Source organism: Neoarthrinium moseri (genome assembly GCF_022829205.1).
Source record: "Neoarthrinium moseri strain CBS 164.80 chromosome Unknown scaffold24_Wmoseri_CBS_16480, whole genome shotgun sequence".
In the NCBI taxonomy this organism is placed as follows: domain Eukaryota; kingdom Fungi; phylum Ascomycota; class Sordariomycetes; order Amphisphaeriales; family Apiosporaceae; genus Neoarthrinium; species Neoarthrinium moseri.
Window position 1 is genome coordinate 32,042 of NW_026055138.1, and position 22,719 is coordinate 54,760.

Genomic DNA, 22,719 nt, shown 5'->3' on the forward strand with positions numbered 1-22,719 from the left:
TTGGGGCCAGGCAGTCAGCCATCCATACATGGTTCACCAACAGGAACATTATTTTGGATCATACAGTAAAGCCACATCGGCCACTTTGCTTTTTTTGTGCATTAGATCTTTAAGCGGTTTTCCTTGCTCTTAGAAGTGCAATCATCATGTCCATGTTCTCGGTCTTCCCAAAGCTCCCGCCCGAAATTCGCATGGAAATATGGCGCCAAGCTCTGCTAGGGTGTTACTTACGAGAATCAGCTCTCTGCGTAGTGGTTATAAAACGAATAATAAGAAAGAATTTGGGCAAACTTCGATCTGATTTAAAAAGACATTTAAGTGACAGTGCAGCCCGTTCGCCCTATAGCCTAATGTGGAGCCTACCTACATTCAGGGAAAGACACCTCAAGATCCTCCAGGTTATTGTTCCGTACAACCACAATCTTTAAGATTGGACTAGGTAGTCTATATCTCGGACTCGAACATACACAATGATCCACAGCTGCAACAGTAATACTGGCACATCAGTTGTTGTGGCCTCCATCAATGACAGTATCTGAAGATTTACAGCTGAGATTGCGCTGATCCAGCGGCAGATTGAGTAGCAGAAAGGTCTTCCACTGGAGGCGTAATAGTAAGTGCTGAACAGGTGTCTTTGGCAGGACATAGGCTATACACTCCTCAAGGGTGACTGCTGTCAGTGCGCTGTTGTGGTTGCATGACTACCGGTTTAAGCGAAGTCCTTCTCGACGTAATTATGATTGAGTACACGTGTACTTAGGTGGGAGTTGCGTTGATTGTCTACTTGATTATTCCAATGTACCCAGGAACGGGGACGTGTTGATGGTTTCTTCTCCATGACGACGGTTCTTCAAACGCCACAGTTGTGGTTTGTGGTGACATACATGGCTAGTGAAGGGCTCAGCTCCTCGTCTAGGCTGACTTTAGGGAATTGCTGGAGCCAGGTTGAGCGAAACTAAGAAAGAGCAATCTCTTAGTGTTTTGGAATATCGTTTCGCAAGTCTGAAATGGTGGAGCTCGTTGGTAGAACATGGCATTATCCTTCGATGTGCTCGATTAACTCAGTACTAGAGGAAAATAGGGTATAGTGCCGGAGCGAATTGGTATTCTGCCTTTGCTGTAGCAGAGGAGGCGTGAAGGTTGAAGTGAGAAGGTGATCAGACTCAGGGAAAGAACTTAGGGCCGCCGGGCCCCTGGAAGAGTCTAGGTCGTGAGCTTCCTGGCTCGGAAGACGTGGTTTGAGCAGTGAAAGCGGCTAATGGAAGGGACGAGGACCGTGCCTCCGTCCAAAGGATTAAACGGCTTGTCATATAGGAGGCAGCGCGAACACGCTCGGTGCAGTCACGTCGAAGCAAGTGAGAGGCATGGCAGCGTCAGCGGCCAATAGTAAGGTTAGAGATAAGACGTTAGAAGCGATAAGAGCGTGGTCGCAAATAGATTAAGGTGATACGAGAGATAAGTGAACTACGTTGTTAATAATAAAAGAGTTAAGATTTATATCTTAACGTATTTAACAGTTTATAAGTTAGATTTTTTATTTTTTTAAAATAAAAAGATTATTATTAATAATTAATATATTAAAACTTTTAATTAACACGTACTTATTTAATTTAAATCTTTAAATTTTTTGGTTAGAGTCGTTATAAACGGAACTGGCATTAATTATTCAGTTGCCAGTGGGTCATCGACCAGCAATCTCCCAGTCGATAGAGAGCGCACCTTCAAAGCTGAACCCAGTCGCATTGACGAAGGATCGCCTTTGAACCAGGGAAGGTGCTAGGAACCAGGTTCCCCGCGGATTAAGACGGGCCCATGGCTGATAGCGATGGACATACCAGGAGCTATGCTGCACTCCAGGGGATAGGTTGTCTCTGACCTGGCGCCTTGGCCAGGCTGGAGAATCTCTTCTGCCCTTTCTCAGATTTGAAGTGAGCCATCTCATTGTTATACCCTGAAATATATTGGAAAACTGGAAGTCCTGCCTTTAGAAGTTTTTGTCATCAACTGTATTTGCGACCCATGGCTAGGAGTTAGATAACTGGGCTGTCATGCACTCCCATTTTAGCGCTAGATGTGTGAACCCCGGCTGGAGTTTGGAGCCGTACTCCCGGGTTATTACCAACCGAAGGGGACCAGGAGAGGGGCATATAATGCCTATCATCCACGTAGTTTCGCACCCTATGATGAATTGACATTATCACGCTTCGTTTGTGATTTATGACTTTGAACATTCCTTCAACAAGGAGCGAGGTCTTTGATTGGTCACTGTAACTCGACGGTCGCTGAAGGACACCCGAGATGGCTGAAATTGACAAGAAGCCAGCAACAGGCCGGGATACTCTGAAGGACCACCACTACCCAGCTGTCGACATGGGTACGGGTACGACCGCGGATCACGTTGGTGCCCACACAAAGGAAGTGCACAATGTAAGTTGCCGAAAGTGATCATGGCTGTATAATATAGTTGGCTGCTTACACCATATGAACTATTCGTCCAGGCGGAACTCTTCGCTGCTGTCCAGGAAGCCAAAACCTCAGTGCGAAACAAGGGATCACTCCAGCTGCTATGTGAGTCCGAACGGCTCCGCAGGCAGGTTCCTATCAACTAATGCTAACTGGCTTTCCAGTTGCTGTGTTTGTGGCATTCTGCTGCGCATGTGCAAGTGGATACGATGGTGAGCCGCGAGAGATAGAAGCCGTGCCCGGTTGATCATATGCACACACTGATAAGCCGTCACCAGGCTCTTTATTGACTTCTATTATCGCGATGAAGCACTTCCAGAGTACATTCCACACTGGTCCAACTGGGACTAAAGTAGCTGTCATGTTTTCGTTATACACCGTGTAAGTAGATCGCCCTGCGCCTCTTGTGTTTTGCGGTGGCTTACATCCAGCGAGACAGCGGCTCTATGGTAGCCGCTCCCTTTGCTGCAGTATTCAGCGACAGATTTGGTCGTCGTAGGGCCATGTTTGGGGGAGCCAACATCATAATTATAGGTGCAATCATCGTGTCGACTTCTTCGACGATAGCTCAATTTGTGGTGGGACGATTCGTGCTTGGAATGGGTGTTCAGGTCATGACTGTTGCCGCACCGGCGTATGCCGTTGAGATATCTCCGCCGCACTGGAGAGGTCGTTGCACAGGTCAGTATACTGTTATGAAATGAAAAGATATTATAGTCGGTGTGCTCATAATTGTAGGTTTCTATAATTGTGGTTGGTTTGGTGGCTCCATCCCTGCGGCCGCAATTACCTTTGGGACCAACTACATTGACAACGACTACTCATGGAGAATACCTTTGGTTCTCCAATGCTTTGCATGCATAGTGGTTCTCGGCGCCGTATTCTTCATTCCCGAGTCCCCCCGGTGGCTGATGGCTAATGACAAAGAAGAAGAAGCCAGAGAGTTTTTGGTCAAATACCACGGTAATGGGAACTCACAGTCACGTCTGGTGCTGCTAGAGCTGGAAGAGATGAGAGAAGGCATTCGGCAGGATGGTGTCGATAAGACCTATGCTGATTGTGAGTTCATTAACGCCTGCGAGGCCAATTGATATGGGATTGAACGACTGATGCCGGCTGACTGCTTGTTACTGCAGACCGACCACTTTTTGCTACGCACAACGGGCGCTGGCGCATGGCCCAAGTTTTGATGATTGCCATCTTTGGGCAGTTCTCTGGCAATGGTCTCGGCTACTTCAACACGGTCATTTTCGAGCAGCTTGGAATTACATCATCCTCACAACAACTGGGCTACAACCTCCTCAACTCGGTTCTGTCCGCGATTGGAGCTTTGAGTGCAGTGTCGCTGACCGATAAAATGCCCCGCCGGAAGGTACTTATCTTTGGCACTCTCGGTAGGCCTCTCTTCCATTGTCGATTGAACAAGACGTACATAGTCTTAGGGCGAACGATTCTGATCCAAGTATCATAGCTTGCGCCGCTACACTAGCAGTCAACTCTGGACTCTCGGCAGCTCTCGACTCGCAGGGCAAAAATGTGATTACCTCGTACGCTCAAGGTGGCTTGGCAGCCTATTTTCTGTTCAACATCGTCTTCTCATTTACCTACACGCCGCTTCAGGCCGTGGTGAAAACGGAAGCACTTGAGACCACTATACGGGCCAAAGGACTAGCGGCTGCGGGTATTATTGTCAGTGCCATGGGCTTCATCAACCAATTCGCGGGTCCCATTGCCCTTGGTAACATTGGGTACCGGTACATTTATGTATTTGTGGGTTGGGATGTGGTCGAGGCGATCATGTGGTATCTTTTTGGGTACGTTTCAAAAGCAGGACATCAATCATAATGCATCGAGAACATTTGCTAACGGAGTGTATTTAGGGTTGAGGCCCAAGGCCGAACTTTGGAGCAGCTTGAATGGGTTTACAGCCAGCCAAATCCTGTGAAAGCATCTCTGATGGTTGAGAAGGTCATTGTTCAGGCTGACGGGAAGGTGTCCGAAAAGGTGATTGATGTTGCCGAGCCCTGAGCAATGCTGCGTGGTGTTGGATGTGATATCCATAGCGGAGCCAGCGACGAGAAGTAGTTCACATGTGATTGTAAAGTGCTATAAACGAGCTCGATACATGCTTGATGGATATCTAGTCTTGCAGCCAATTGCAATCAGGAAGGGTATGAGAAACACTCGCCCTAGATCGAGAATGATGTGAAGTACAGCTTTTCACATCAATCCAAGTACCTCGCAGCGTGATCGGAGTTTCGTAACTTCTTGAAGAACCATCGACAAGTAGCTAATTCTGCGCCTACAGAGATTGAAGCCCAACGGTAACAAGGGTGTGGACAGCAGCTGCCTAACAGCATGCGGCCAAAGTCGGATTCCCTGGCAGTCTCGCGAGTTGCACATTTGTACTCCACTCATATCAAAGCTTATTTCAAATTAATGGAGCCATAATGGGGACTATCATGTCTGATATGGTCTGGGCTGTGCTCTTGCTACACATAATTTCAACAGCACACTTATCTGAGTCTGATACGGTCGCAGGAAGCTACTGATCCAGGCATATCACAGGTTGCTAGAAACTACGAGGCGCTGATACCGATTGCTGCGTTGGCGATAAGTCTATCTCACATGTGAGGCTCAGGAGGAGTTGGGCGGCGCGTCAGGCCACTGGTGTGCGTTGACTGCTGACTCTCGGTTCTCTCTTGCAAGCACAGCATAACTGCACCAACTCGACGAATACCAAAGGCAGAGGGCTTCTTCGGCTGGCTGGGACGGCCTTCGACGCGCAACTTGCCCATGGCCTAGGGCTTATCAAACCTAGTCTCAGCCCTCAAGGGACACACTCTGGCCATGCAAGGGAGGTAGACGAGCGCAGCGATGCCAGGGGACAGGGACGCCGGGAAGGGATACTGTCGGGTGTCGGTGAGCGATGCTGCAACGGCAAATCCGGGCGGCATGTGGTGTGATATGCATGTTTGGAATGACAAGCCTCAGGGTGGACGACCCAGCAGGCGCCCTGAACGGCGCATGGGAGGCAGTTCCGACTGGGTAGAGATAGAGTACTGCGCAGTAGTCTGCAGGCGAGAATTGACACGTCTTGCTGCACAGCAGAGGGTATCGTCGATGGCCAGCCAGGCCGAGGGGGTCCGATTCGTTGGGCAGCCCCAGCCAACCAGCAGAGCTGGCTCCCGCCCTCAGCCCGCTAAGACCCCTACACGTACCCCGGAGATGTGGGGCCAGCGGGCCAGCGCAGATGCGATACGGTCGTCGTTCCTCCGGAATAGTGGGCGCGCACATGGCTTCACGTCGAGAGTAGATTGGGTCGAGCGTGCGCGATGCGACATGTTCCATTCGCAATGCCTTCCAGTTCGCGACTCTGACGGATGACACGCCCTCTGCATCCAATTGCTGTCCGCGGTGCGATGGTATCAACTTTTGACGGGATGGCGCGATTCGCCTTACCACCTAAAACCTGAGCTAAAAGTGACCGAGCCGCCATGTACCGCGGACGTACCGCGCCCTGGCATTTCACCAGGACCCCTAGATCCATGATCAGCCAGGCGCAGATTGGACCCAAGCCCCGGATTTGCTCGCAATACCGGCTACTGATAGCGACATCAGCCTGTAAGACAGTTGCCGGCGGTGAGTAATAAGACCTGGTGCAGTCTTCTTCTGAGGTAGCTATAAAAGGCCGTCGGTGCTGCGCGGTCCCTTCGAGTCAGTCCGACCCACTAGAAACCAGTCTGGACTCGTGCTCCTTTTCATGCCCCAGGTTGACGTGACCGAGAAATTTTGACAACCGTTTTATTTAAGGGAGAAGGAGAGGGCGAAAGAAAACTCTGCTGCTCGTGTTGCGCCCATTTGACTCGACCCATCGGACCAATTGCGCAGACCTGTTGTTGTCACGCTCGATATCCCACAACACCATGGCGACTGTTCAAGTATACCCCGGCCAGACGGTTGCGCCAAACGTATTCCTGGACAACAAGACCGAGGTCGTGGTGTCGTCCAAGTACGTTCCAGAGCCCGAGCTCGACCCCAACACTGTTGGGTCCGACGATGATCAGAATCACCTCGTCGTGTCGGCGTACACCGAGAAGGAGCATCTTCTCGATCTGCGGAGCCTGGATACGGAGAACGCCCTGCTTGCCCAGGCACTCGTACACTTCAGGAGCCTGCGCCCAGACTATGCGACTGCTCCGTACATAGACACGTTCAATTGGACGCAGGTCATGGCAGAGCTAGAGAGGCTGACCCGCAGCCAAAATCACCAATGGAAGGAGACTTCCTTCTACATTGTTGCGTTCCGCTCTCAGATCCCACCGACTACGGTGTACTCCGAGCTTGGGGCGCTGGACAAGGCGGCCCACGCGGAGGCGACAGCCAGCGGCGGGTTCCTCAAGTATGTGCTGCGAGACGAACATGTGAAGTCGACCCCTTGACTGACAGGCGCCAGGTATTGGTTCGGAACGCCTGATAAGGACGGCCGGAACCTGGCCACTTGCGTATGGCGCTCTCAAGAGGATGCAAGGAAAGGAGGAGTTGGGCCGGCACATCGCAAAGCTGCGGGTGCGGCTCGTCACCTGTACACCGACTGGAAAATCGACAGACATCGCCTTATCATTCGAGACGGCCTGCAGAGCTGGGAGATTGTCGACTGGTCGAGCTGAGCAGGGTTCAGGAACTAGTAGGCGTTGCTACGGAGTAGTCTGCCGGCAGTCGCAGTGTTTTGCGCGCCCCCAAGAGGGAGGGGGACCCACGGCGGGCGAATGGGACGACATCCGCCGGGCCGCCTGCGACGGCAAATAATTGGAGCGGATTTTCACGATTGACGTTCTCGGATCTGATTTGAAATTAAGCAGGGCGTTCACGGACAGACAGGGACTCGGAAGGGGGGACGTGTTGATGTCTTCCGCAGGGTGTGACGTGAAGCATCTTGGCACGCAGAGGCGATAGAGATAGATAGACATTAGAGCTAATCGCGGCTGAATGCATACTTGGACATGACACCGATAAGGGAATCGATTTTCCAGCGAACGGGGAGGCTGCTTGAGTGTGCCTGCTCGATGCAGATATCGTGGTTGGTTCTCGTGTTGCCTAGCCATGTGCAGGAAGCAGACCGTCCGAGCCAGTGACGGAATGGCCGCCGTGGCCCGCGTGGTAGATCCGAGTCAGGATGGGATCCACGGTGGTATCCAAGCAGGAGATGGCAGGATGCAGCCCGAGAGAAGCATGGCGCACACGGGAGCGGAGACGCCCCGGGGAGGCTACGGCGAGCAGCCCGAGCCGACAGGAAGCAGGGCTCCCGAGGTCGTTGGCGACACGGATAAATGAAGGGAGGAGAGGACGTTGAATTGAGGCTCTTCCCGATGGCAGGTCGTCTGAATTTAACTTGGGGATTGACGACGAGGGCGTGGGGGGACAGAGTGGGATATCCCGCTTTGCCCCCGTTGATTTGGGGCCTTCGGGGCCCTCTTGGGTGGAAAAGATCACGAGCGGACAGGGGCGCTACCTAGGTAGGCGTGGTTCAGCGTGGGATGATTTTGTCTAGCACCGCAGCACCGCATTTCCGGTACCTTTTGGGGGGCCTAGTTGCACGTCAGGGGGTGACGATACAGCAGCAGGTTGGCAGCCGGGCTGGCAGGCTGGCCACTGCTGACATCGGCGGCCCCAGCGAAAAAACCGCCGACCGCCGACCGACCGAAGCGCTGGGAGGGGCCAGCCAGCGGGGCGCGGCGGGCTGGCAGCGGGCATGTCCCAGGTGGCATTGGACCGTCGCCAGTGCTCCCCCCCGCCGCCCACAATTCCGCAACTGAAATTCGCATCAAAACCTTCAGCAACACCAGACCCTCGCGCCCAAGACGACGACATCGACCCCGACGCCCACCGCCGCGCAGCCCCCGAGTCAACCCGCCGCCAGCATCACATCTTGCCCGGCATCAAGCATCGCAACCATGGCTGACGCACCCAAGGAAACGCCCATCAGCTCGGTGCTGGTCGAGTCTCTGGTAAGCGTCTCTTCTTTCTTGCCCGTCACCAGGAAAAAGCCCCCATGCCCCTCCTTCCCGCCGTCGAGCAGATATCTAGCCACGGCACCACCCCGTTTCCAAGTCATGTAGTCGCCATTGCTCCTCTACTGCTGTTCCTGTTGCTGAACTCACCGTCGCGTCGCAGGTGATCATGAAGATCATCAGGCATGGCGCCAGCACCTTCCCGACCCCCGCCACCGGCGCCATCGTCGGCATGGACCAGAACGGCGTCCTCGAGATCACCAACACCTTCGCCTTCCCGACCGGCGACGTCGCCAACACCGACGGTGCCCACCAGAATGACGCATCGGCCCTGGCCGCCGCCGCCCCGCGCGCCAAGGCCAACATGGTCTACCAGAACGACATGATCAGGCACCTGAAGGAGGTCAACGTCGACGCCAACGGTGTCGGCTGGTACACCACGGCCGCCATGGGCAACTTTATCAACCTCAACTTCATCGAGAACCAGTACCACTACCAGAAGGACAACGACCAGACCGTCGCCCTCGTCAACGATGTCAGCCGCAGCTCCCAGGGCGCCCTCAACCTCCGTGCGTTCCGGCTGTCGCCCGCCTTCATGACCATGTTCAAGGAGGGCAAGTTCACAACCGAGAGGTACGGACCTCCCCTCTTCTCAAGGATGCGCGCCACGGCATCGTGGTAGTCTGTAATCTAACCTTTCTCGCAGCCTCCAAAAGTCCAAGCTCACCTTCAAGGACATCCTGGTCGAGCTTCCCGTCACAGTCCACAACTCGCACCTCCTCACCTCGTACATTCACCAGTTCCCCGGCTTCCCCACCAAGGCAGAGGTAGACATGCCCGCCTCGGTCTCGGACATCCTCAAGGCCGACGTCAAGCTGCCTCTGTGCCCGTCGGTCGACACGCTCGACCTCTCGATAGACCCCTTCCTCGAGAAGTCGTGCGACCTGCTTCTAGACAGCATAGAGTCGCACTACACCGAGCTCAACAACCACCAGTACTACCAGAGACAGATGGCGCGCGAGCAGACCAAGATCACGGCATGGCAGACGAAGCGCAAGGCGGAGAACGCGGCCCGCGCGGCGGCGAAGCAGGAGCCGCTGCCGGAGGACGAGTGGCAGAGACTGTTCAAGATCCCTCAGGAGCCTAGCCGCCTGGAGGCCCTCCTGAACGCGAAGCAGGTGGAGCAGTACAGCAAACAGATCGACGGCTTCACGGCCAACGTGAGCGCCAAGATGTTTGCCGTGCGGGGCAACCTGATGCCCGAGTAAGACCAGGACCGGTCTGGGGGATTGAGTGCCTACCTATAGATGATCACGGAGGGGCTCGAGGTTCTTGGAAGGAAAAAGTGGTCTGTCTGCATCTGGCCTGGCGTTTGGGGGTACATCTTGGTTGTGAAAGGCTTAATGATTTTCAGGCCTGCGACCCGACTTGCATTCGGGTCTGGTAGTGTATAGCTCTAGACATGGCCCAAGACTTGCGGAGCGACATAGGTAGCTCTAGTTCGAGTCGGAGAATGAGAAGGCACAATTACCTGCTAGCTTGGGGAAACGGCTTGGCCTCAGCTGCTGTTGAATCCTTGATGTGGTTCTGAGTATTCGTAACCTGTTCACACCGCCAGGTTTAACAGCAGGGCGGGGTTACGTGGAACATGTCGCAGGGCAGTTCCAAGTCGGTCAATATATCGATTGGATGGGCTTGGGCTTGGTCGTGTCACTATGGTGGACGCTGCTGAGGAACCAAGCATACTGCCGGTCCCGTCCATTCTCGAGAGCCTTGCCAACCGGCCATTCATCACACCCGTGTTGCAACTCATTATGGGGTCTTCTTGGCCCTGTTATATGAGACTTTCCCCCTTTTGAGGAAATATTGGCCATTGTATAAGAGGCCCGACTAGGAGAAATTGGGTGACCCCACTCAAATTGGATGGACTGAGCAATGTGGACAAACATTCTGACGCAACGGTATACCAGGCCACAAGAGTGAATGCAGAGCCCGTAGGTAGGTCTGTTCAGGCTCACGTCAGCAAGAACCCACCGCCTGGGTTGGGCCTCTTGTTATCTCTCCCTCACTTGCTCGGGGCCTGTGGGCTTATTCCTGGCTGAGGCTGTTTCCCAGCGCCGTCGGGTGGCACCTCAGATTCGGGGCATTTTCTCTCCCCCCCAAGCCTTCGCAGACTGCCGACGGTCTTGGCGGGCAGCGGGTGGGGCAATACCCGAGGGGAGACTATCGATAAGGCCCGGTCCAGCTGCCAGTTGCCCAGTGCCCAGTAGGGAAAAAAAACCACCCCGCCGCAGGGGGGCCCCGAGGGGGTTTAGCGGCCACGTTCCCTGGAAACCAGCCAGTCACAGGCCGGGCCGCCCGCCTGTTGCTCAGGAACACCGACAGAGACCGACACGAGGGGTAAAAATTTGGCATCTATTAGTGATTGCCTTCAGGGTCCTCTCCAAGCCGACCCCGTCTTTTCCTCCCTCCTCCTCCTGCCCTCCTCTCCTCCTCTATCCCATCCTCCTCAATCCTCCTCCCTTTCCCACAAAGAGTCTCCGGACAGTAATCGTACGTCTTCCCCCTCGCCTCCTCGGGTGCTCTCTGTCGGCAGTGTCTGTGCATGCTTACTGACATCTTTCCAAGCAGCAACTCGGGTTTCTTATCATCACCCCGCATCTCCCATATACCCCTCCAGTCTTTATTTTTTTTCACCGCCTTGCCTACCAGCAAGCTATCACAGTAAGTTGACATCTAAGCCTCACCCGGAACCCGGGCTATCCCTATCCCTAATTGCCATCCCGGGCCTTTGTTGACATGCGCCGAACAGGAAAAAATGTCTGCTCCCGCCAACAAGTTCAAGGTCGCCGACCTCTCCCTCGCCGCCTTCGGCCGCAAGGAGATCGAGCTGGCTGAGAACGAGATGCCCGGTCTGATGGCCATCCGCAAGAAGTACGCCGCTGACCAACCCCTGGCCGGCGCCCGCATTGCTGGTTGCTTGCACATGACCATCCAGACCGCCGTCCTGATCGAGACCCTGACTGCCCTCGGTGCCGAGGTCACCTGGTCGTCCTGCAACATCTTCTCCACCCAGGACCACGCCGCCGCCGCCATCGCCGCCGCCGGTGTCCCCGTCTTCGCCTGGAAGGGCGAGACCGAGGAGGAGTACAACTGGTGCTTGGAGCAGCAGCTGGTCGCCTTCAAGGACGGCAAGAAGCTCAACCTCATTCTCGACGACGGTGGTGACCTGACCCACCTCGTCCACGACAAGTACCCCGACATGCTCAAGGACTGCTACGGTGTCTCCGAGGAGACCACCACCGGTGTCCACCACCTGTACCGCATGCTCAAGAACGAGAAGCTACTGGTCCCCGCCATCAACGTCAACGACAGCGTCACCAAGAGCAAGTTCGACAACCTGTACGGTTGCCGTGAGTCCCTGGTCGACGGCATCAAGCGTGCCACCGATGTCATGATTGCCGGCAAGATCGCCGTTGTCGCTGGTTTCGGTGATGTCGGCAAGGGCTGCGCCATGGCCCTCCACGGCATGGGTGCCCGTGTCATCGTCACCGAGGTTGACCCCATCAACGCCCTCCAGGCCGCCATGGCCGGCTACCAGGTCACCACCATGGAGAAGGCTGCCAGCCTCGGCCAGATCTTCGTCACCACCACCGGCTGCACTGACATCATTGTCGGCGAGCACTTCTCTGCCATGCCCAACGACGCCATCGTCTGCAGTAAGTCCCGCTTCTTATTGTACCCTGCCGTATATGGCGCACATCAAAGAGGAGAAGCCAAGATTTGCTAACCTGTTGCTGTAGACATCGGTCACTTTGACTGTGAGATTGACGTCGCCTGGTTGAAGAAGAACGCCAAGAGCGTCCAGAACATCAAGCCCCAGGTCGACCGCTTCCTGATGCCCAGCGGCCGCCACATCATCCTGTTGGCTGAGGGTCGTCTCGTCAACTTGGGCTGTGCCACTGGCCACTCCTCGTTCGTCATGTCCTGCTCGTTCGCCAACCAGGTCCTTGCCCAGATCATGCTGTTCAAGGCCGAGGACAAGGCCTTTGGCGAGAAGCACGTCGCCTTTGCCAAGGCTGGCAAGCTCGACGTCGGTGTCTACGTCCTGCCCAAGATCCTCGACGAGGAGGTCGCCAGACTTCACTTGGCCCACTGCAACGTCGAGCTCACCACTCTGTCCAAGAAGCAGGGTGACTACCTCGGTCTCGAGATCGAGGGTCCCTTCAAGAGCGACCACTACCGCTACTAATCGCCCAACCCTCTTGTATACCAACCGTCGCTCGGTCTGCTCCCCGGGAGCGGACGGGAATGACGACTCCGTGACCTACACTCCACTGGCACCTTCACACGGAATTACATGTGCCATGTTTCAACAAGGCATAATGTCTGCAGCATAATCGGCATAGGAAATCTGTTCGGGGAATCAAAAATGGGAAGCTGGTCACATTTTTCAACAAAAAGGCGTTGGCAACTGACATGATGCATGATTCCCCTCATGGCGTTCTCTTTATTGTGTTTTTGGAAGCGGATGAAATGATCAACAGTCTGGTCAACCAGACACCAGCTCATTAGAGAGCTGCTATGGCCACGAAGCCATGGCCCGTCAACCGGGTCGAAAGTATAGACAATAGAACACGTCTAACTCATCATTATCTTGCTCGACATTACCTCCGTGATATCTGGTGTGTTCCATCCCTGGCCGCCGGCAAAATTGGCTGAAGGCGAGAGAGCCGTGAGAGCCGTGAGCATTCAGCTGCACTGATTTCCCTGAGCCCTCGAGATGCAATTTTGATAGATTCTGGCCCCCGTGATAACGGCATGGAACCAAACCAGGTAATTGCCTTTTCCTTGAAGGGAAAGGAGATCATGGCGCAGAGGCTCGGGAAAATCCCGTGGTCCCATTGAACGTGTGCTTGCAGCTAGGTACCTAGATGGAGGATGACTACGGTTGCTGGCTACATAAACCTTATATCCGTTGTGCTATCCATACCAATCAGACAGAATCTAAGCATGGTCTCCGGAACTTCCCAAGTACTTGAGAGCAAGGTAGCTCGCCATCCGGTTGTGCTACCTACCTATGCGGAGCAGTCCTGCATACACCCGGTGCTGCAGCACTACCCAAGAGTGGCCCTGCCATCGGGGAGCTATATTCTTCACCTGCTATACACCATGCATGAGCGACGCAATGATAATGTAGGCCAGACCATCCATCCCATGTGTGCTAGGTGAAACGAAACAGACAGAGACCACCCATCCAGCTTCTTGTGAACCAACCACAGTTCCCGGACTCTCGGCTCGGCTCGCTCCAGACTTGTCAACCCTTCCGCGATCACCCAATTCGCGAGCGACCAAACTTCCTGAATGACTCTGGCCTCCATCGCCTGCAATACCCCCCACATTTACGAGTGATAGCAAATCAGGCCCACAGGGACCTTGGGACCGGCGTTCTGCCCGTCACGGTCCGTGACTCCGAAGTTGGACCCGCGATATCGGGCTGAGCTACTTGCATGTGTAGTTCATCTGGGGATCCTCGACCAATCTGTTGTGCAGCATCCACATGCTACATCCTACACACCTGGACCCAAGATCATCTACCGTCTTCGGTTGGCGCCGACTCGTGCCAGCCTATCCCCCTCAGTCGCGGTGCAACAAGCCAAGCCGACTCGATAGACGTCCAGGGCACCCCACGCGGGTTGTTGCATACTTAAAGTGACAAGTACCCAGCAGACCGGTTCAACCCCACGCTATCTTCCATGCTTTCCACGCGACCATCGTGACACTGCATCAAGTCATCATGAGCAAACCCAAGGTTCTTTTGCTCGGCAAAATTGAGCAGTAAGTTCCGATTTCACAATACTGCTGTCCAATGGCCCCTTCCCCCGTGGTGCGATCCTACCACCGCATGAACCGGGATATCGGCACTGTTGCCAAGCTCGCTCTTCAGAAGAGCGTTTTTGGAGGAGAACTATACGATCGGCCGCCAAGAAACATTGCATAATATTCTACGGTCAATTCGTGCTCCCTCGAAACCTGAACCCCCATTGCATTCTCCTGGTGTCCCTGTGAAGGCGGCCTTGATAACGAAACTCCCAGCGCCCACTCAACCTGGGCCTCCTTGAGCACTATCGCCGACATCGTCACACCCAAGGCCACAACCCGCGCCGCCTTCCAGGAAGAGTGTGCCTCGGGCGCGCTGGACGGTGTGACGGTCGCCTACCGGACCTTTGACAGCAATGACATCACGGGCAAGGTGGACGACGAGCTGGTGGCAGCGCTGCCGCGGTCGCTGCGCTTCATCTGCCACAACGGCGCCGGCTACGACAGCGTCGACGTGGCGGCCTGTACGGCCCGGGGGATCCGGGTCTCCAACGCCCCGACTGCCGTCGACGACGCCACCGCGGACATCGGCATCTGGCTCATGCTCGGCGCGCTGCGCAACTTGAACCAGTCGCTGCTGAGCCTGCGCCGCCGCGAGTGGAGGGGTCGCGCTGCCGTCCCGGCCCTGGGCCACGACCCCCAGGGCAAGGTCCTCGGTATTCTCGGCATGGGGGGCATCGGCCGCAACATGGCGAAGAAGGCGCGGGTGTTCGGCATGCGGATCATCTACCACAACCGTACGCGGCTCGGTGAGGACATTGAGAAGGAGTGTGACGCTGAATATCGAGGCTTCGAGGATCTGCTGAGGGAGAGTGATGTACTGAGTCTCAACCTCCCGCTGAATGTGAGAGGGCGCCCCCCTTCCTTGTTCCTTCTGAATACGTGGCTTTGGACCTTCCGCCTAACGATTATCTCAGCCTGCAACCCGGCACACGATCTCCACGCCCCAATTCGCGCTCATGAAGCCGGGGGTAGTCATAGTCAACACGGCCCGTGGTGCTGTCATGGACGAGGCCGCCCTAGTCACAGCGCTGGATTCAGGCCACGTCGAGTCCGCAGGCCTGGACGTGTTTGAAAACGAGCCGCAGATCCATCCGGGGCTCGTTGCTAACGAGCGGGTGCTTATCGTTCCGCACATGGGCACCTGGACCGTTGAGACGCAGACTAAGATGGAGGAGTGGACCATCTCGAACGTGCGAATGGCACTAGAGGAGGGCAAGTTGAGGAGCATTGTACCAGAGCAGAAGGATCTCCAGACTTAAGTCGGATACCACATGACAGCTTCCCTTGCTTCTTAGGAGCCTATTATTGAGATTAGAACGCTTTCCTCGTTTCTCAACAACATTGAATACACTTACCGGCCTGGATTTACAAAGTCAACCGGCCCACAATGCCTCTTGTGTAGAAAGTTGGATCTTTTTAGTTGCACTTGAATTCTGCTATAACATGGCAAAGTCTAGTGTATCGGATCGGGTGCACCTACTGATATCGCCAAGGTTGTACTGAGTTGATATCTCCTAAAGTAGCCCTCTTCACTTACACGCACCAAACGATCGATTAATAGCGGTGAGTAATTTAAGACGGTGGGGCGTAGAACTCATTTTTAGACAGAATGTGGAATGTATTCTGTATCCGGATCTTATCGATTGCCAATGCTGCTAATTTGTGTTTTAACAGAGTCCAGGATATCGCTTCCCGGGATGCTCAAGAAATACCCTCGGGATCACTTGAGTCTCCCAGTTTGATTACCAAAAAAATTGCTATGCCACACAGGCAGAGTCAGACTCTCAGTGATTATAATAACACTAGTGGTGGGCTTGTCTAATGAATAGCCTGTCATCGATAGGTCCAAGTCTATAAGGGTATCGCTCGGCACACCACACACAGACGATGCTGTGTCCAACGCAGTCCCAAGATGCAGAAGTCATTATGGGAAGCTCTGGTCGTCGGCATCCTTGCCTCTCGTCAACCATACTTTTGACACTTCATACATGCCCAAATATAGCCCGCTTCCCACAGCGGTCCATACGGCCCGTAGCACAGAACCTCGAAATAGGCCTGGAATGCCCCTTTCCTTGATGACTTGCCGGGCCACAGATAGGCCACCGTGATGCCGCCCGTGACTGTTTTCTGGCGAACCTGAGTGCCGATCGTGAGCGCCCTGCTTCAAGTCCTGCTCCTCACCCGCCATCAGCATCATCCTTGTCTTGACCACATCCATGGGCGTTGTGATCACCGCGGCAAAGCTGCCCGCCAAACCTGCACTCGTGCTTGTTATTACGCCGGTCTCCAGCAGACTTCCATTCTCCCGACTCCCAAGCCCTGTCCCGCCTTTCGTAGTACCAGACCTGCGGGACCAGATGGCGGTGCGCGCATACTCAAATATGGGAAACTGTATCGCCGTGAAAGGTAGGTTTCGCGCCACCATGGCCGTATATCCACTGAGCAGCTTTCTACCAACACCAGGGCCGCCTAGGTGCCGAAGTGCCTCGATGCTCGTGGACTTGCCCTCGCTGCCCTGCCGTCGCGAGATCATCTGCGCATTCTGCTTGATGACCTCAGCCGGAGTTAGGACGACGCAGCTGGCCATCTCGGCTACCGCCGACGCTGCCGAGTGGACGACGGGCTGCGGCAACCCGATGCCGGCCCCATGGCGCCCAAAGAAGGACTTGGCGCTTTCGTACACGGAGAAGAAGGTTCCTGCCGCGGGGAGGGTGGCGACGATGACAATACCTATGCCTTGGTAGAGTCCACGGAACAGCTGAGTAGACGGGACTTTGGTCTTGGCCGCCGGGTCTGCGAACGTGCGCAGGAAGTCCTGGGACTGCTTCCGCGTCTTCAACGTGTCCAAGGGGTAGATCAAGAGGTCTACAGTGAATGCTGCCGCCGCACCTGCCTACGATGATATGAGCACGCTTGGCCATTCGAACGAGTGGGTGAGGTTTTCATTGGGACACATACCAGCAGCACATCCCTATTGGAACCGCCACTCATTGCAGCTCATTTGGAACGCGAGTTGGGTTGGGTTTGGTGTGAGACGGCACGATGTTGAAAGCTGCTATCAGATTGAGAGATAAGTGATCAGTGCTGTGTGCTGTGAATGACGACATCGGCACGCGGCAGCTAACTACGGGTAGGTAGCCTATAAGTTGCCTGTGGGCTGAATTCCACTGTCTTCCAAGTTGCTGTGGGGCTTACAGTGGTTGGTGGACCGCCTGCGTTTAGCTCCCTGGCCCCTTTCAGTTGACAAGGCCCAGGGTGCACTTGGGCACCTTATACTCGGGTGATTTCCATGCCTTAAACGACTTATACCTAGGTTCCTGTCCTCGCAGTCAAGGAGTGAAATCTGTTCAGCCACGTACGACAACCCATGCCACCTGGTAACGATCATTGGTCATTGACGGCCTATGTCCTTTGAACAGCTCCTGTGAGAGATATTGTTAATAATACTGGAAGGGGAAATAGTGCGCAACTTAAGTAATTCGACATGGATGCAACGCAGGATTGAAACGTGGCCCACGAATAGTAGAAAATTGCATCGTAGAAAGTTTTGCAGATAGCAACTATTTCGTCAAGGCGTCCGGCGACAAAGCCCAGATCTGCGCTACAGTAATCTAAGGTACTGACTGTCTTGAGCAGAGGAAAGTTGTCTGCGAGTACGCACCGTCTAAAAAAGAGGCAAAGACGTTAGCAAACACAAGGCGTTGCCGTATACGCTTATAAGAGCCGTATGTACCCAGCCCCGAACTACCAAGCTGTGTACCTCGAAGCGCAGATCTTGGCCAAAATTTCCAAGTCCAATCCTCCATCAACTCCCCTCACCATGCGGGGCGAGCTGGTGAGCGTCTTACACGCATAATATACAATGGCCCTCAAGCAGAGGCTGGACACAATCGTTGCCTCCCACGTCGCCTCCACCGAGGACGCAGAAGTGCGCAACAAGCTCCTAGCTGCTAGCTTCATCCTGGTCGACCACAATGGCATAATCCACTCGAGCACCGCTGGGCGCCTGGAATTTCCCCCCGACTCACAGCCATATACAACCTCTTCGATCTGCTGGGTGGCCTCCCTGACCAAGCTCGTGACCGCCGTCTCTCTGCTCCAGCTCGTCGAGCGCGGGGTCCTGGACCTAGATGCGGATCTCCGTACAGACGTCCCCGAGCTGGGCGCTCTGGAGATCCTGCGCGGCTTCGACTCGTCAGACCAGCCGGTGCTGGAGCCCAACACCCGTCCCATCACCCTGCGGCAACTCCTGACGCACACGCTGGGCCTGGGCTACGACATCCCGGAACCGGACCTCATGCGATGGTCCCGGGCCGTTGGCCGCACGGCCACAAACCTGGACTGGTCTCTGGCGGGCTTCACGACACCCCTCAAGTTCCCTCCGGGCGACGGCTGGTGCTATGGCGCGGCGTACGACTGGGCCGGTCTCCTCCTCGCGCGTGTCACCGGGCAACCCCTTTCCGCGTACATGCGGGAGCACATCTTCGGGCCCTGCGGCATGGAGAGCACGACATTCTGGCCCCGGGAGGTCGACGCGGAAGGGAAACGCACGCTGGTCACGGCGGTCTCGGACGCGGAGCCCGGCAGCGGGGATGCGGGCTCGGGACTTCTGAAGCCCGGAGACCGGCTCGTGCCGGACGAGCACGAGATGGAGTCCGGCGGTGCTGGCCTGTACACCTCGCCCGAGGATTACGGGCGCTTTCTCTCGGCGCTGCTGGGCCACAGGCTGCTGTCCCCGCAGACGACGGAGCTGCTCTTCCGGCCCCAGCTGGACGCGGCGCAGCGCGCCATGCTGCGGGACGCCGTCTCGGCGGCGCATGACAGCTACGCGCCCGAGTTCCCGCGGGGCACGGAGCTGGACCACGGGCTGGGCGGGCTGATCAACGTGGGCGATATCCCCGGCAAGCGGCGGAGGGGCAGTATGATGTGGAGCGGGCTGACCAATGGCCGGTGGTGGGTGGATCGCGAGACGGGCATCGCTGGCGCTGTGTTTACGAACGTGATACCGTTTGGCAACGGCGTCCTCAGTCGCATGTTGGATGAGATCGAGAGGGCAGTGTACGAGGAGTTTGGGACCAGGTAGTAAGTGTCACGGCAACTCGGCAGGCTTGGTCTCGTAGGGATGTATAGGGACGAGACAGGACGGAAAGGACGAAAGAGTTTATCTATACTGCACACCAACTCGCTAACTCCTAGAGTTACAAAGAAGCATCTGGGATATCATGTCAAGTAGACTCCCTCTCCTTCTTTTTTTTCCCCCCTTCATTAGACATCAATCCCGCCATCTGATGTGGACTCTCCCCACCCTCACCGCGCCTAACCATCTGTCCCGCTGCTCCTGAACGTGTGGCAGAGAGCAGCATAATGATGTGTCAAATCCAGGACGCTCTGGTTCAGGCTCGTGGCCTGTATGATGCTCCTGACCTTGACGGCACCCTCGTCTTCTATCAAGGTGCGGATGGTGTAGAGCAGCTCGGGGGAGAACTCGCTGTACCAGCGGTACTGCCAGGCTACGAGGCGGATGACGCTGGCGATGGTCTCACGTGTCTCCTTCTGCTTCTCGAAGACGCGAAGGATGCCCGACAGCGCCTTGGGGCTGAAGCGGGCAGCGAGACAGGCGCGGTACGCCTCGACGGCCTCGTCGTGATGTTGCAGGCGTTCGGCCAAGGAGCCGAGGATTTCCCACTCCTCGGCCGACTTCTTGTACTGCATGGATTGGGCGCGATACTGAGCCATCTGCGTGCGCCAGATGGTGTAGACGCGTAGATCCTCGTAGAGAACCATGAAGAGGCTGTCAAGCCAGCGCTCACAGAGCCGCTTGTTATTCAGACGGGACAAGTGCTGTTCCGTGGTCGCGCTCTGGAGAACAGGAAAAGTCAGTACGTGTACAGCATGATATGAGCCGGGACCAGGGCACTCACGTTGTCCGAGTCCGACTTGATGGCGTCGGCCTTGACCTCGCCGGGATCGATGGTGTGCTCGGGCTTTTCAACCTGGCTGGGCGCATCCTTGCCGTTGGTGAGCGTCGGGGCGGTAGAGTCGGCGTCGTCCTGCTTTGACGAGGCAGCATCGTCGTCCTCGTCGGTATGCTCGCCGTTGGTGGGCTCGGGGGTGCCGCGAAGGCCGTCGGTGCTGGGATTCCGGTCGGCGGGGGCGGCCAGGGAGGTGGTGTCCTGCCTCTCGCTCCTGTACTCGTCCTCCATGACGAAGACGTTGCTCCGGATCTTGAGCAGCTGGTCCCAGCCGATCTTGGCCGTCATCTCGGTCAGGATGGCGTAGGCCTGCTTGAAGGTGCCGCGGTAGCTGGCGGCCCGCAGGTTGAGCAGGCTGGGGTCGACCTGCTCGGAATAGCGCGACTCGGGCTCGCTGTCGATCTCGTCGAGGCGGGTCTCGGCCAGGGTGGGGAGGTAGACGTCCTTGGGCTCGGGCATCAGGGGCGCGTCCTTGTCCTGGTAGGTGAACATGGGACACGAGTTGAGGATGGTCAGGGCGTTCTCCCAGTCCTCCTTGGTGACGTAGATGTGGGCGAGGCGGGCCCAGGTGCCGAACTCGCTCGGGGCGGCAATGGTGCTGCGGTCGGCGCAGGCCAGGGCCATGTTGAGGCGGTCGTCGCGCTGCTCGGCGGTGGCGGCGGTGGCGGCCTTGCGGATGAGGAAGTCGGCCTGGGTGTCGAGCATGACGTAGTCCATGGGGGACTCCTTGAGGGCGTCGTAGAGGACGCGCACGCCCTGGACCTCCTCGTTGCCCATGAACAGCACCTTGGCCAGCAGGGACGAGACCTCGACGTTCTGGGAGCGCAGCTTCTCGAACAGGTTGATGGCCGAGGCGAAGCGGCCGGTGGTGTGGAAGTACTTGAGCAGGCCGGCGGTCAGGTGGTTGGAGACGTTGTTGGGGACCTGGACGACCGAGTCGGAGCCGAGCTGCCAGCCGCGGAAGAAGAGGGCCTCGGCGGCGCTGAGGAAGCGGTGCTCGGTCTCGGTGTTGGTGACGGGGTTGAAGCGGCGGACGCCCATGATCTTGCGGATGGTGTCGCCGCTGCCGTCGTCGGCGTACGAGTAGGCGCGCAGGACGCTGCAGAGGTAGGTCTCGAGCCACAGCTCCTCGGTGGCCTTGCGCTTCTCGCCGCGCTCGTCGACGCAGTAGCTCTCGACGGTGCCGGGGATGGTGACGTGGACGCGCATATCGAGGCGGGAGAAGGCATTGTAGCAGCAGTAGAGGCCCTCGGTGATCTTCTGGGTGGGTGCCTGGCCCTGGTCCTTGCTGTAGGTCAGGGTGTTGATGTAGGCGGCCAGGCTGGCCGAGGAGGAGGCGTCGACGCCGGTGACATGGTGGTAGACGCCGGTCTGGCGGCCGGGGTTGTTGCGGCTCTGCTTGAGGAGGTGGACGAGGTCGGGGGGGCCGAGCTCGCGCAGGGCGACGAGGGACTCGGTGCGGGCGTCGACGGACTCGTGCAGCACGTCCTCGGTGATCCTGCGGGCGAGGAAGGGGGGGGACTGATCAGCAATGAGGACAAGGACGAGGACAAGGACGACACGGGGTGTGTGCAGCGAGCGAGGGAAGGGCCAAAGGCCAAGGCAAAGGCCAAGGCAAAGGCAAAGAGAGATGGGGAGACGGGAGCTGGCTTACTCTGGCACCGCGGGCGCAGGCATGGCTCGAGGAGTGGTGGTGGTGGCGGCTGGACCGACCACGGGGGGAAGGGGAGGATTATTATTTGGGTTGGCTTTGATGCGCAATGCGAGATGCGACGGGGTCCTTTGCAGCACGAGCACGGCAGGCAGGGCAGGGCAGGCAAGAAAGCAGGGCCGGGTTCTTGTAGAGTATAGCAGCACCCTCCCCTCGGCTTCGGATGCTCACTGGGACGACTGGTGGCCGGGGCGCGGTTGTGCGTTGTCGAACAGGACGGGACGCAGCGCAGCTGAAGGTCAACGTGGGATCTCGAGGTATGACGGATCTGTCTGTCTGTCTCGCACCGGCGCTACGTAAGTGACAAGGAGATTCCAGAGGTGGAATTGGCCAGACGGGCCAGACGGACCAGCCTGGAAGACAGGAGCCAGGCCCGGGATGCACTGGCCAGGGGGGGCCAGGGGGCCAGGGGACTCGGCTATAGTGGGGCACCAGCACCAGACGCACACGGGGGACGGCCAGACGACGGGCAGCCCTGCTACTATAACGTTCAAAGTTAGCCGCCCATTGGATCCGCCCACCCGCCCGCTGAGGACATGCAATGGGCACTGGCCATCGCTAAGTCCAGGAAAGGCGACTACCTAGTTATTTCCAGGTTACCAGGACATTCAGGTAACTGGGGTAGGGAGATGCTGCAGGTTCTAGCAGGCGCTGTGTGTAGAGACTGACTTAACCTAGC

General features: G+C 56.4%; 9 protein-coding genes across 9 annotated transcripts; 7 read left to right on the forward strand and 2 right to left on the reverse strand.

The window, feature by feature from the left end:
* Positions 1-2,298: 2,298 nt before the first annotated feature.
* JN550_006659 (uncharacterized protein) lies at positions 2,299-4,491 on the forward strand (the record flags this gene model as incomplete). Its single annotated transcript, XM_049318422.1, has 9 exons — positions 2,299-2,427; positions 2,499-2,568; positions 2,628-2,675; positions 2,742-2,844; positions 2,903-3,144; positions 3,202-3,522; positions 3,600-3,857; positions 3,935-4,277; positions 4,344-4,491. The coding sequence occupies 9 exons, from the start codon at positions 2,299-2,301 to the stop codon at positions 4,489-4,491; spliced, it is 1,662 nt and encodes a 553-aa protein (XP_049171228.1).
* Positions 4,492-6,389: 1,898 nt separating this feature from the next.
* Positions 6,390-7,133, forward strand: JN550_006660 (uncharacterized protein; the record flags this gene model as incomplete). The annotated part of the gene is made up of 2 exons (XM_049318423.1): positions 6,390-6,865; positions 6,920-7,133. 2 exons carry the CDS (start codon positions 6,390-6,392, stop codon positions 7,131-7,133), a joined length of 690 nt encoding a protein of 229 aa, XP_049171229.1.
* A 433-nt stretch (positions 7,134-7,566) lies between these two features.
* JN550_006661 (uncharacterized protein) lies at positions 7,567-7,797 on the forward strand (the record flags this gene model as incomplete). Its single annotated transcript, XM_049318424.1, has 1 exon — positions 7,567-7,797. One exon carries the CDS (start codon positions 7,567-7,569, stop codon positions 7,795-7,797), a length of 231 nt encoding a protein of 76 aa, XP_049171230.1.
* Positions 7,798-8,417: 620 nt separating this feature from the next.
* Positions 8,418-9,742, forward strand: JN550_006662 (uncharacterized protein; the record flags this gene model as incomplete). The annotated part of the gene is made up of 3 exons (XM_049318425.1): positions 8,418-8,471; positions 8,638-9,107; positions 9,181-9,742. The coding sequence occupies 3 exons, from the start codon at positions 8,418-8,420 to the stop codon at positions 9,740-9,742; spliced, it is 1,086 nt and encodes a 361-aa protein (XP_049171231.1).
* Positions 9,743-11,292: 1,550 nt separating this feature from the next.
* On the forward strand, positions 11,293-12,726 carry JN550_006663 (uncharacterized protein; the record flags this gene model as incomplete). Its single annotated transcript, XM_049318426.1, has 2 exons — positions 11,293-12,193; positions 12,278-12,726. 2 exons carry the CDS (start codon positions 11,293-11,295, stop codon positions 12,724-12,726), a joined length of 1,350 nt encoding a protein of 449 aa, XP_049171232.1.
* A 1,545-nt stretch (positions 12,727-14,271) lies between these two features.
* JN550_006664 (uncharacterized protein) lies at positions 14,272-15,616 on the forward strand (the record flags this gene model as incomplete). Its single annotated transcript, XM_049318427.1, has 3 exons — positions 14,272-14,312; positions 14,571-15,198; positions 15,272-15,616. 3 exons carry the CDS (start codon positions 14,272-14,274, stop codon positions 15,614-15,616), a joined length of 1,014 nt encoding a protein of 337 aa, XP_049171233.1.
* A 665-nt stretch (positions 15,617-16,281) lies between these two features.
* On the reverse strand, positions 16,282-17,348 carry JN550_006665 (uncharacterized protein; the record flags this gene model as incomplete). Its single annotated transcript, XM_049318430.1, has 2 exons — positions 16,282-17,250; positions 17,316-17,348. The coding sequence occupies 2 exons, from the start codon at positions 17,346-17,348 to the stop codon at positions 16,282-16,284; spliced, it is 1,002 nt and encodes a 333-aa protein (XP_049171234.1).
* An 871-nt stretch (positions 17,349-18,219) lies between these two features.
* On the forward strand, positions 18,220-19,440 carry JN550_006666 (uncharacterized protein; the record flags this gene model as incomplete). Its single annotated transcript, XM_049318431.1, has 1 exon — positions 18,220-19,440. One exon carries the CDS (start codon positions 18,220-18,222, stop codon positions 19,438-19,440), a length of 1,221 nt encoding a protein of 406 aa, XP_049171235.1.
* Positions 19,441-19,673: 233 nt separating this feature from the next.
* JN550_006667 (uncharacterized protein) lies at positions 19,674-22,006 on the reverse strand (the record flags this gene model as incomplete). Its single annotated transcript, XM_049318432.1, has 3 exons — positions 19,674-20,216; positions 20,279-21,827; positions 21,984-22,006. The coding sequence occupies 3 exons, from the start codon at positions 22,004-22,006 to the stop codon at positions 19,674-19,676; spliced, it is 2,115 nt and encodes a 704-aa protein (XP_049171236.1).
* Between the last annotated feature and the right edge of the window lie 713 nt (positions 22,007-22,719).